The 11,633-nt window shown below is 41.1% G+C and overlaps 1 protein-coding gene across 1 annotated transcript; it reads right to left on the bottom strand.

Moving 5' to 3' along the window:
* Window positions 1–587: 587 nt before the first annotated feature.
* On the bottom strand, window positions 588–10,070 carry LOC120682833 (protein PELOTA 1-like). Its single transcript, XM_039964863.1, has 16 exons — window positions 9,887–10,070; window positions 9,653–9,735; window positions 8,942–9,017; window positions 8,470–8,544; window positions 8,340–8,396; window positions 7,765–7,810; window positions 7,414–7,489; window positions 3,562–3,637; window positions 3,448–3,480; window positions 3,295–3,363; window positions 2,963–3,069; window positions 2,489–2,561; window positions 2,290–2,328; window positions 1,994–2,088; window positions 1,117–1,223; window positions 588–894 (listed from the first exon to the last, which is right to left on the bottom strand). The coding sequence occupies exons 1-16, from the start codon at window positions 9,935–9,937 to the stop codon at window positions 821–823; spliced, it is 1,137 nt and encodes a 378-aa protein (XP_039820797.1). The 5' UTR covers window positions 9,938–10,070; the 3' UTR covers window positions 588–820.
* Between the last annotated feature and the right edge of the window lie 1,563 nt (window positions 10,071–11,633).

Raw genomic sequence — 11,633 nt, 5'->3', positions numbered from 1 at the left:
AATGCAGCTTGTGGCCGATCAACTATCACGCAGACGCATTTTCTAGTGGTTTGGCAAATGATATACTTGGACTCCAGCGATCACTAAACCACAAGATTCCGCTTTGCAGCCTTGTCTGTATTCAGGAATTTATTTTTGCATCAAAGGCGGAAGAATTTCTGCTCTTTGCACGACTCCCCCGAGCCAGTGTGGTTAAGGCAGACTATATTATATCATGCTAAGCGTGCGCCCTGAAATAAAATGAAAAATAGAAAAGAAAGGGAAGAATAATCGAATAATGCATGACAGGTAGGCAAAGGGTTGGCCATCAACAAAGCACTAGGTTCCAGGAGTTCCAGCCGAGCATAGGAGCATAAAAGTTTGATTCCATAAAAAAAGTCATAAAATGTTGTCCTTTTTTCAAAGAAAAAAAAGTGCCACAACCCCCACAACGTCAAATGCTGTAACGTTTTAACAGCACGGTGCACCGATGTGTGAACCTCCAGGCTCCAACACTCCGTGATGATTTGTCAAATCAGAGCATGTGATTTCCAAGTACAAACACCATGTTACGTCTGTTTGTGTTTTGAAAGAGAAGACTTTATGCATGCTTGCCTTTTAACTTTTGCGAACCAAGGGCCCCTTTATATCGAGAAAAGAATTAACAAATACAGTATGGCACAGCAAACCATTTACAGCAAGGATATCTTAAAAGGTAGCTGGATCTCTTTCTCAGGGTTACCTATATCAGTTCAGGTCATCAGGAGCGTAAGGTTACACATGATGTCGGTTATATGCAAACAGATCACCACCAAAAACAGCTGTGAATGGGTTGGTGCGATCACATCTCGATGTCCTCTAGATCAGGCAGCGGAAAACGAAGTATAGCTGCTATCCCTGTCAACTGCGCTAACTCTGTTCAAACAAAAGATAAATCAATTTAAATATATGGCTGCAGCAGGCAATAAAAGAAAATAAACTTTACTTCTTGGTTAGAAAATGAGATTGAAAAATTAATATGAATTATTACTTTTTAAAGTATCCAACATTATAATAGCTTAATGTTCAAGTTTTCTTTGATTATATCAGGCAATGAACAATTAAAACAAAATAACAAGATAAATGCATTGAACTCACGGTCGCCGGAGACGTGCATTGAAGAAAATATGTGCACTGTGCCGCCGTATTTCTTGACACCTTCAACCAAGTTCACATACTTTTGTCTGGTAGCAATGTCAGCATTCCTGTGAGTGAACAAAAGGTTTTTTCAACAGTCACCACCGGAAATTCTATTCTGTGGACTATAATTCCGCTCACAAGCATGATAGAAGTATGGAACTGTGAATACTGAATACTAAGCCATAGGGAGTGTTTCATAACTAGAATTTCAATTACTATGAAGCATAATGCTATGAAGACAGGTTTGTAATGCATCAAGTTCTGTTTCAACTGGTATTAGATGTACATAGGAACGATATTAAGTGCAGCTTCTCCAGAAATATCAAGTTACCAAGCTCACAAAGCATACTTATCAAATATGAGACATCACTTCCTATGTCCACAATAACAATAAGTAAATGTTAGAGTTGACAGAGGATCACATATAAAGTGCTTGTATGGAAAAGACTAATTCGAAAACACAGTTATTAATATCATTAAATGAGTGAGTTCAGCGACACGCTGTCACCGGGATAGATCCATAATAAAAGAAAAGGCAGACTGGAATGACTGGATCCCTTTCCCAGGTGTGTACTAATCATAGTTATGTCTGATAATTGCTACTGTGTTTGACCTAGGTATCAAGTACCAATCTATATCAGGAAACCAACAAAAAAAAAGATATTTGTAGCAAGTTAGGCAAGCAAGCTTACATAGGCAAGCAAGTTAGTCTAGTACAATGTTCTGTATAGTTCCATTTCACCAAGATTGATTTGCTTCGCTTTATACTATTGTAATTTTCTTTTTGTCTAATTGAAAATCACAACTACCTTCAGTTTTGATGAACGCAACTTACCGAAATAAAGTATCAGTTATTAAAAGAGTCTGAATTGCAAGACGGTCTTGTGCAATCTCAACATGCTTTGGTCCATAACAAGCACGAGCTGAATCCTGCAGTTAATCAGAAAACATATATGTTTCAATTAAATTCATTAGAAGCAATAATTCATAAGCATATTAAACTATTATTTAAACCTCTTTGAAAATGAGGTACCAATGAATAAATATGAAGGGCTAACTCGAATCTGTGGCACCAGAATTGCAGCCTTAGGAGGCACTGTTAGAAAATCAGTTTCACTTGAAGACACTTACATTAGTAAGCATGTTGAAGAAATCCTGCAAAGCTCGGACCTGCAAATTAGAAAGAAATACAAACATGAAACAGCCAACAGAATTTGATAATATATGTTCAGACTGAGTGTAATATGCTTTAATAATCAAAGCAATTGTTTAAGGAAGCTCCATACATAAACTAGCATATTTAGTGACATGTCTGATTCTGAGCCATTACCTCCTGTGCTGCTTTTGTATCTTTTATCAGTGCCATGATGCCTGGAGTATCCAAAACTTCCTTCAAACTATGCCTAAAAACCAAGTATAAATAAAGTTAGGACAACTGGAAGGGTACAGGACAACGAGATGCTCAAACAAATAGGAAACACGATCACATAAAGGTCAGTAGGAAAATTCAGAACTATCTAAGATGATAATTAGCTAAGATGATTATTGTCCCAGAAGGATCATGCAGCTTATCACATGTAACAAACCACTTCTATGAAATAGTTATGCATATCTGAGTCTGAGATCACAAAAATAAGTTTCGAACACATCATAAAGCTAAAAATGCTATGCTAGTTGCATGTCATTCAGAAGATCAGATAGCAAGCCTAAATTTGAACGTATTACACTGTTAAGAATCGATGCTAACACATTATCTCTACAGACAAAACTAACTATCAAGATACAAAAAGATGGAAGAACTCACTTGTAACCTGATGTTGCATGTGCCAGAACAAGGCGTTGTTTGTTCTCAATTATTACTCTTAAATCTCGCCGTGCAGCTTCAAGAAACATATAATCACGAAATTGATCCTGATAAGATAAAGGACAAAAGAAAATAAAAAACACATAAGTTGACTTTTTGTTTGCCTTATAACGTAGGAGAATTATATTTTGTGCAAGTAACAGTAGCAGGCTAGCGAGATGACAGATGGACTTGTATGATTGCATACTTACTGATAACACACAGCTAAAACTTATGCCGCATATAAAGGAAATATTGTACAGCAGATTGTTTCTCCTTTAAGTGAGGATTACCTTTGTAAAACCTGGGCTTGCAATTACAACACACTGGACTACTTCAAAATCAATGTGTTTCAGCAAAGCCTACAACCAAGTATGTAATTCATCAGTCAGATGTGTCTGTATGCATGTCCACATTTGCTTGGGAACTTCATCTGCATAACTTACTTGCAAAACGTGCTCAAAGAACTTCTTGAGGGCCTACACAAGAACAGAAAGTGGAAATCAGTGGCAAACAAAAAAACAATTTCGCGCTGTAGTTAATAGAATCAGTTATCATACCGACTCATAGCCAGCAATTGCAGGCCCATGCTTCCGAGGAATCGATGTTTCAATGCGTGCCCTGGTTGCTGTTATGCTGTTTAGAAGAATTCAAGCCATTAAAACGACTTAAGAGAGAATGATAGGTGTATGATAAGACAGGATGACATCGATATGGCAACATGTGTTCTTCTTCAATTAAAACTAGAAAATATTATTTTGAGTTTTTGACTGTGCAACCACTTAAGGAGAGGGAACATGGAGATGAAAAAAATACTCAAGATCTTTCTAATTTTCTTATATCATGTTCAAGGAATTATTCCTCTGAAAGAGCAAACACTGAACTCCGCCTATGCTGACTGGAAGACTCTCTCTTGAGTCGTCTTAGCATAGCCGGTCCCAAACCCGGGTAAAGGAGGAGGGTTGCGTTAGGTTTTGGCAAACTAGCATAAAAAATAGCCACTCTAATGGATTTGAAACCCACAAGAAATTCGTTGGAGCGTAACCCTCTTAGCGACGCGCTACATCGGAACCCGGGTGTGGTGATAAATGGGCAAGGGCCAGGTCGCCATCCCCCCAAGGGCGCGTCGTATCGTGACCTGGGTACGATGATAAGTGAGCAAGGGTCGGGTCGTCACCTGAATGGCGCGCTACATCTACACCCGGGTGTAGTGAAAAATGAGCAAGGGTCTTCGCACTTCCCTCGACGGGTGCGAAGAGTAAGGAAGCTAGCCGAGCCAACTAGGATTCGTATAGGTAGCGGGAACGTAGGGTCCCTAACGGGTAAGTTGCGAGAGCTAGTTGATGCAGCAATTAGGAGGCATGTAAATATTCTATGCGTTCAGGAGACTAAATGGAAGGACCAGAAGGTGAAGAAGGTTGAGGATACTGGCTTTAAGCTTTGGTACACGGGAGCAACTCCGGGTAGGAATGGTGTAGGCATCTTGATTGATAGGAGCCTTAAGGATGGAGTCGTAGAGGTTAGAAGGCAAGGCGACCGGATTATCCTAATCCGGTTGGTAGTTGGAGATTCGGTTTTGAATGTGATCAGTGACTATGCCCCTCAGGTAGGCCTTAGTGAGAGCACCAAGATGCAGTTCTGGGAAGATCTAGATAGCATGGTTAGTACCGTGCCTACCAGCGAGAAACTCTTTATAGGAGATCTCAACGGCCATGTGGGTGCGACTAATGTAGGGTTCGAGCGAGTGCACGGGGGTTTTGGGTATGGTAGCAGGAGTCAAGAGGGGATGTGTTGAACTTCGCGTTAGCCTACGACTTGTTGATAGCGAATACCGTGTTTAAGAAGAGGGAATCCCATCTTGTGACGTTTCGTAGTGGACAACACTCGAGCCAGATCGACTTTATCCTTGCTAGGAGGGAGGATAGACGTGATTGCTTAGATTGTAAGGTGATACCTGGGGAGTGTGTTGTCCCTCAACACAAACTTGTGGTGGCGGACTTTCGTCTTCGGGTACGTGTCCACCGGGACAAACGTGCCAAGATTGCGAGAACAAAGTGGTGGAAGTTTAGAGGGGAAACGGCACAAGCGTTTAAGGAAAGGATACTAGGTGAGGGGCCTTGAGAAGAAGGAGAAGACGCAGATGACATGTGACTAAAGATGGCAACATGTGTTCGGAAGGTGGCCTCAGAGGTGTTTGGCGTGAGTAGGGGAGGCAAACAGGAGGGAAAGACACCTGGTAGTGGAACGACGAGGTGCAAAGGGCTATCAAGGAGAAGAAGGAGTGTTTCAAGCGCCTCCACCTTGACAAGACTGCAGCCAACATCGAGGGCTATAAATTAGCGAAGAGGGTTGCAAAGCGAGCTGTGAGTGTAGCAAAGGGTAAGGCGTATGATGACCTGTATCAACGGCTAGGCACGAAAGAAGGGGAAGACAAGGGACATCAACCAAATCAAATGCATTAAGTATGGGACAGATCGACTGCTAGTGAAGGATGAGGAGATCATAGATAGATGGAGAGAGTACTTCGACAAGTTGTTTAATGGGGAGAGTGAGGGCCCTACCCTTGAGTTAGATGACTCTTTTGACGATACCAACAAACGTTTTGTGAGGAGAATTCAGGAGATAGAGATCGGGGAGGCTTTGAAGAGGATGAAGGGAGGTAAAGCGATGGGCCCTGATGGTATCCCCATTGAGGTGTGGAGATGCCTAGTAGATAGAGCAATAGTATGGTTAACTAAGCTTTTTAATCTCATTTTTCGGTCAAACAAGATGCCAGAAGAATGGAGGAGAAGTATATTAGTACATATCTTCAAAAACAAAGGCGATGTTTAAAGTTGTACTAACTACCGTGGAATTAAGCTGATGAGCCATACGATGAAGCTTTGGGAGAGGGTTATCGAGCATCGCCAAAGAAGAGTGACAAGTGTGACCCAAAACCAATTTGGGTTCATGCCTGGAAGGTCAACCATGTAGGCGATTTTCTTAATACGACAATTGATGGAGAGATATAGAGAGCAGAAGGACTTGCACATGGTCTTCATTGACCTTGAGAAGGCATATGACAAAGTACCGAGAAATGTCATGTGGTGGGCCTTGGAGAAGCACAAAGTCCCAACTAAGTACATTACCCTCATTAAGGATATGTACAAGGATGCGACGACGTTTGTCCGGACATGTGATGGCAACACCACTGACTTTCCTATTAACATAAGCCTACACCAGGGGTCAGCATTGAGCCCTTATTTATTTACTTTAGTGATGGATGAGGTCACAAGGAATATACAAGGTGAGATCCCTTGGTGTATGCTCTTTGCTGATGATGTGATGCTAGTTGACGAGAGTAGGGCAGGGGTTAATAGGAAGTTAGAGCTGTGGAGACGCACGTTAGAGTCGAAAGGGTTCAGACTTAGTAGGACCAAGACCGAGTACATGATGTGCGATTTCAGCGCGACTAGGCATGAGGGGGGAGACGTTAGTCTAGATGGGCAAGTGGTGGTCCAGAAGGATACTTTTCGGTATTTAGGATCGGTGCTACAAAAGGATGGCGACATTGATGAAGATGTTAGGCATAGAATTTCAGCTGGCTGGTTGAAAATGGCGGCAAGCTTCTGGCATCATTTGTGACAAGAGGGTGCCACAAAAGCTAAAAGGCAAATTCTATAGGACAGCAATTCGTCCAGCGATGTTATATGGTGCTGAATGTTGGCCTACAAAAAAGCGACATGTCCAGCAACTGAGTGTAGCAGAGATGCGGATGTTGCGGTGGTTTTGCGGGCACACAAGGAGGGATAGAGTCCGGAACGAAGTTATTCGGGATAGGGTCGGGGTGGCACCAATTGAGGAGAAACTTACCCAGCATCGACTGAGATGGTTTGGACATGTCCAACAAAGGCCTCCTGAGGCGCCGGTGCGTAATGGGGTTCTTGAGCGGGTCGATAATGTAAAGAGGGGTAGAGGTAGACCTAAACTGACGTGGGATGAGTCGGTTAAGAGAGACCTTAAGGATTGGAATATCTCTAAAGAGATAGCTTTGGATAGGAGCGCTTGGAGACTAGCTATCAATGTGCCTGAACCTTGAACTTATTTTTTTCGGATTTCATCTCTAGCCTACCCCAACTTGCTTGGGAAAAAAGGCTATGTTGTTGTTGTTGTTGTAAAGAGCAAACACTGAGTAATTGGTAACTTTCAGAACAGGAAATTCATATAAAAGGGGTGCAGGCAAGCAAGGATTCACAAAGTGATACCAAACACTCTTAGCATAAGAAAACCAGAGTCCAGAGGAGTTAATTATTAAGATATAAACTCTTATGTAGGTAACAACATTATCACCTTACAAATAGAATAAAGCAAATCAATAGATATTATAGAAATCGATATTTGTTGCTTAGCGATGGCTCAATAATTCTACTCACCTTCTGCCAATGAGGAACAGGTGTGCAAGTCCTTCTTGCATGAGAATAACTGCTAGATCAGCACTTGCAGAAGGATCTACGATAGGTTTGGATAGACTCAATCAAAACGCTATTTTCATATGAAGGAGCTACAATAGAGACTAAAGAGATTTGGAATAGCTTCTTATAGAAAATGGAATCAAAGGTGGTTTATGTCTAGGTAAAATTGGCAAGATGGTCCCAGCTGAATCACACCAGGTATTGCGTACACACCATGTTAACACCAATTTATAATTTAAAAATGGATGATGAGGTGAATATTTGATTGAGCAGATAATCCATGTTTACAAATGATGGGAGAAAACCACATACCACATGCTTGCTGGATGGTTTCAAGGGCTAACCAATCCCAAATTTCCTACACGAGATGCAAAAAACTTCATTGAAGAAACGGGAGCAACAAAACAGAATGAAATGTGTCATCGCGACCATGCACCATAATAAGCATAGTGGAGAGGATGCTATTCTGATCTCAACTGACAAAAACGGAAAAGCCATAACTTCTTGATTTATTTCCCAAGTCATAACTACAAAATTATTATAAGAACTATAAACAACAAAGACTGCAAAGAACTATTATCAGATTTAAGACTGCAAAGAACTATCAACAAGCTCAGAAGTAAGATGGGACAAAAGGATAGCACTATCATGCTATCAAACTGCATGTTTAAATCTGGTAGTAAAATAAGTGGAAAGCAGCCATTTCAGCTTAGGCCTAACTAGTCTTACAGGACCTGTAACTGATATGTAGGCTGTAAAGAATCAGTCAAACAGATTTTCAACATTGGCTGAAAAGTGAGGACTATGCTATGCTCTATGGTCAAAATGCACAATAATTTGATTTTTTACATATCTTGAGATAAACTTGCTCAATATTTAAACCATACCTTTCGTAGAACGAAAGGTCTCTTCAGCTCAAGCTCTAAAGTGTGGAACTGGCCAATCTTCATTCAGGAAGAAAGAGGTCAGCTTAACTAGGTTTAACACAGTAGTATTATTAAGCCAAGAATTACTAACCTTCACATGATCATTCTCAGTGATATTTTTTCCACGCACACGTAAGACAGATCCCTCCTTGTCATAGTCTACAGACTTCATTCCAAAACAAATGACACACTCAATTATCGATCGATACAAATGGTTAAGGCTTGATAGCACAAGGAAAGAATATCAAACAAAGCAAAGAGGAGCAAAGTAACTCAAATCAATAGCAGGGACAAAAACAACAGATTTGTTTAACCAGATCATAAAAAGTATATGCTTATATTTGACAAAATTATCAGTTTAGATACCAATTTTCAGGCCTTGTCAAAAGTATCTCCTGAAATTAGAGTCCATTTAAATCATGCTCGTTCTGTTACTTTCTTTCCAAATGCCACAAGTGATGTGGATAAAGTTGGCACTCTTGACAAATGATGATGATCGCTCTCAATTCTATATGTAAATGCTAATAGACAGAAACTCCAGATATGGATAGATGATATATCACCTCTACTACAATTTCCAACTTAAGCTTCACACGCTCAGCATCACGCCCTCCAGATGCCACCTCTCTCAGCACTTTCCTGGAAACCAGCAGAAGAACAACAATTTCTTATAAGGAAATCCATGATTTCCATAACGTGAAGACTGTAAAAATGTTTAAAACATGCACACATGCAGGAGAGAGCAGTGAATGGAGACTTAAACTACTATTCCCAAGAATTTGTACTTATGGTCAAATGCTTGAAAGCAATATAGCATATCTGATGTTTTGCGTGACAAAAGTTTTTGTAATCATGAATGTATACAGTTGCAAACTACATAACTATGAATGTGTAATGATCAGTGTGGAGCTGCAGCAAAGCACTTTGAATGAAATGAGAATTGGTGAGCAACAGTCAACCACATCCCAAATCCTAGTCAATAGCTAGAAATTATCCACCTATCTCATTTTCATCGTCATGAAACAAATATGCTAACCAGGCCTTCCAAATTTACATCCAGTTTCAATCATAGCTCGAGATCCATAAGAGTGCCAGATAAAACAAACCCAGAAGCTTTACAAAACTTAGAAGCTTTAATTGCAAAACATAATTGCTCAAGTAGTTAGGTTGTGGTGGTTTCTGCATCCACCGGAGAACTTATTGCGATGAGTAACTCAAGCACAAATGGCATGAGAACTGAAGCAAGCTACAAGCTAAAACAAAAGGGAACTCACCGAACAGTGACCGCTTGCAGATTGTCCCCGGTAGCAATGAGGTTGTAAGCGTGCCACAAGTCGTCCTCCTCCTCCGGCACTAACTGCGAGCCAATCAACATCCAACCCCACGGAATCCCAATGACGGGGTCAGCCCTAGCCCAAATACAAGGCGAACCCAACAAGCGAGTGGACTGCTCGGATGGAGAGCGCCGAGCGCGAGAGATAGAGAAAAAGGCGGAAGGCAAGGGGGACCTTGACGGAGCCGGGGCCATTGCGGACGAGGTCACGGTGGACGAGCTTCATCGCCTCGGCCACAGGAACGAGGTCTAGCACGCGTGTTCGCGTCGACGGCGGCGGGGGAGTCGCGGCGGGCGGCGGGGCCGGGGCGGCGAGGGATGGGAAGGTATCGAGTTCGAGTACGATAACGGGTCCTCGTGATTCGATAGAGGGAGTTTTGCTGAAGTAATTGAAGGGGACTCGCTCACTGACGTGCGGGCCCGCCAGATTCGATCGGACGGGTCAGAACTCAGAACACGTCACAATGGGAGGGAGGCAGTGGTAACCGGGCTTTTTGGGCCGTTTTGGGCCGGTCTAAATCCGACTCCGGCCTTCACAGAAAAGCCTGGTCCACCGGAAGATGCCCAACGTGATTCATTTCGCCCAAGAAAAAAGTCATTTTTGCCTCTCTCACCGAATCTACTTTTCCTCCCTAGATCACAAAACCGTCCGTTCAGCCTACTTACACTCACAAAACCGTTCACATAACCTCCCTGAGCGGTTTTAAGGTGAGGTGGCAGCGGTTTTTCTATTTTTCTTTTATTTTTTATTTTGACTAAATCTTTGAAAAATCACAGTAAATTATAAAAAAAACCATAAAAGGAAAAATCCAATTTTGTTGAACTCCACGTAAGTAGATCTACGCATTGAATATATTATATGATATACTTTAGTACAATTTTTCTGTAATTTTAGATATATGATTTTTTGTAATTAATTTATAGTTATAGTCTCCATCATCAAATTATGATGAAAATTTTATGGTGGTATAATCATTATATGATTGATATGTAGTAAAAATTTTATGATTATCGAATCATGTATGATTGAGTTATTGATCTATCTAGGTTTAACTATAGATTGGTCTAGATTTATCTAGGTTTATATAGATAAATCTATAGCTCAGTCAAACATGATCTAATAATTATAAAATTTTTACTATAGCTCAATCATATAATTATTAGCCCACCATAAAATTTTCATCATAATTTGATGATGGAGACTATAACTATAAACTAATTATAGAAAAGCATATATCTAAAACTACAGACAAAAAATTGTACTAAAGTATATCATATAATATGTTCAATGCGTAGATGTACTTACGTGGAGTTCAACAAAATTGGATTTTTCCTTTATGATTTTTTTTGTTATTTTTTGTGATTTTTCAAAGATTTAGTCAAAATAAAAAATAAAAGAAAAATAGAAAAACTGCTGCCACCTCACCTTCAAACCACTCAGAAAGGTTATTTGAATGGTTTTGTGAGTCTGAGGAGGCTGGACGATGGTTTTGTGGTCTAGGGAGGAAAAGCGAATTCGGCTCAAAGTTGAGGGAGGCAAAAAGGACTTTAATAGTGGCCAAATGGACTGGGTCAAATGGGCCGCACTAGGCAGGACACGAAAAAACCCTACTCTAACCTAGCCCAGCCCACAACCTATAGGGTCAGGGTCGACCCGACACGATGCATAGGGTAGTGCCTAGGTCTGGACTCCGACCCATAGTGTTGACCCGGACACGACACGACTAACAGGCCTAACCCGATCAGGCACGACTAATTTTGTGTCTAGAACAATTTGGCCCATTAATAGTCTGTGTCTGGAACAATTTAGCCCATGAATAGCCCATACTTCCCCACTCAACCCTAAATCCCCAATCCCTATCTCTCCCTCACTCTCCATCCACTCAGCTGCCACACTCTCAACTCTCTCGATCCCTCTCTCT

Source organism: Panicum virgatum, chromosome 7N (genome assembly GCF_016808335.1).
Source record: "Panicum virgatum strain AP13 chromosome 7N, P.virgatum_v5, whole genome shotgun sequence".
Lineage (NCBI taxonomy): Eukaryota > Viridiplantae > Streptophyta > Magnoliopsida > Poales > Poaceae > Panicum > Panicum virgatum.
The sequence above is the reverse complement of the archived record's forward strand: the minus strand, read 5'-3'. Positions and strand labels throughout refer to the sequence as shown.

Coding starts and splice junctions, on each gene's coding strand:
- LOC120682833 (XM_039964863.1), bottom strand. CDS start 9,937: ATGAAGCTCGTCCACCGTGACCTCGTCCGCAATGGCCCCGGCTCCGTC. Junction 3,638..7,413: donor CTGTTCCTCATTGGCAGAAG/GTGAGTAGAATT, acceptor TCTTCTAAACAG/CATAACAGCAACCAGGGCAC. Junction 3,364..3,447: donor TCTTTGAGCACGTTTTGCAA/GTAAGTTATGCA, acceptor ACTTGGTTGTAG/GCTTTGCTGAAACACATTGA.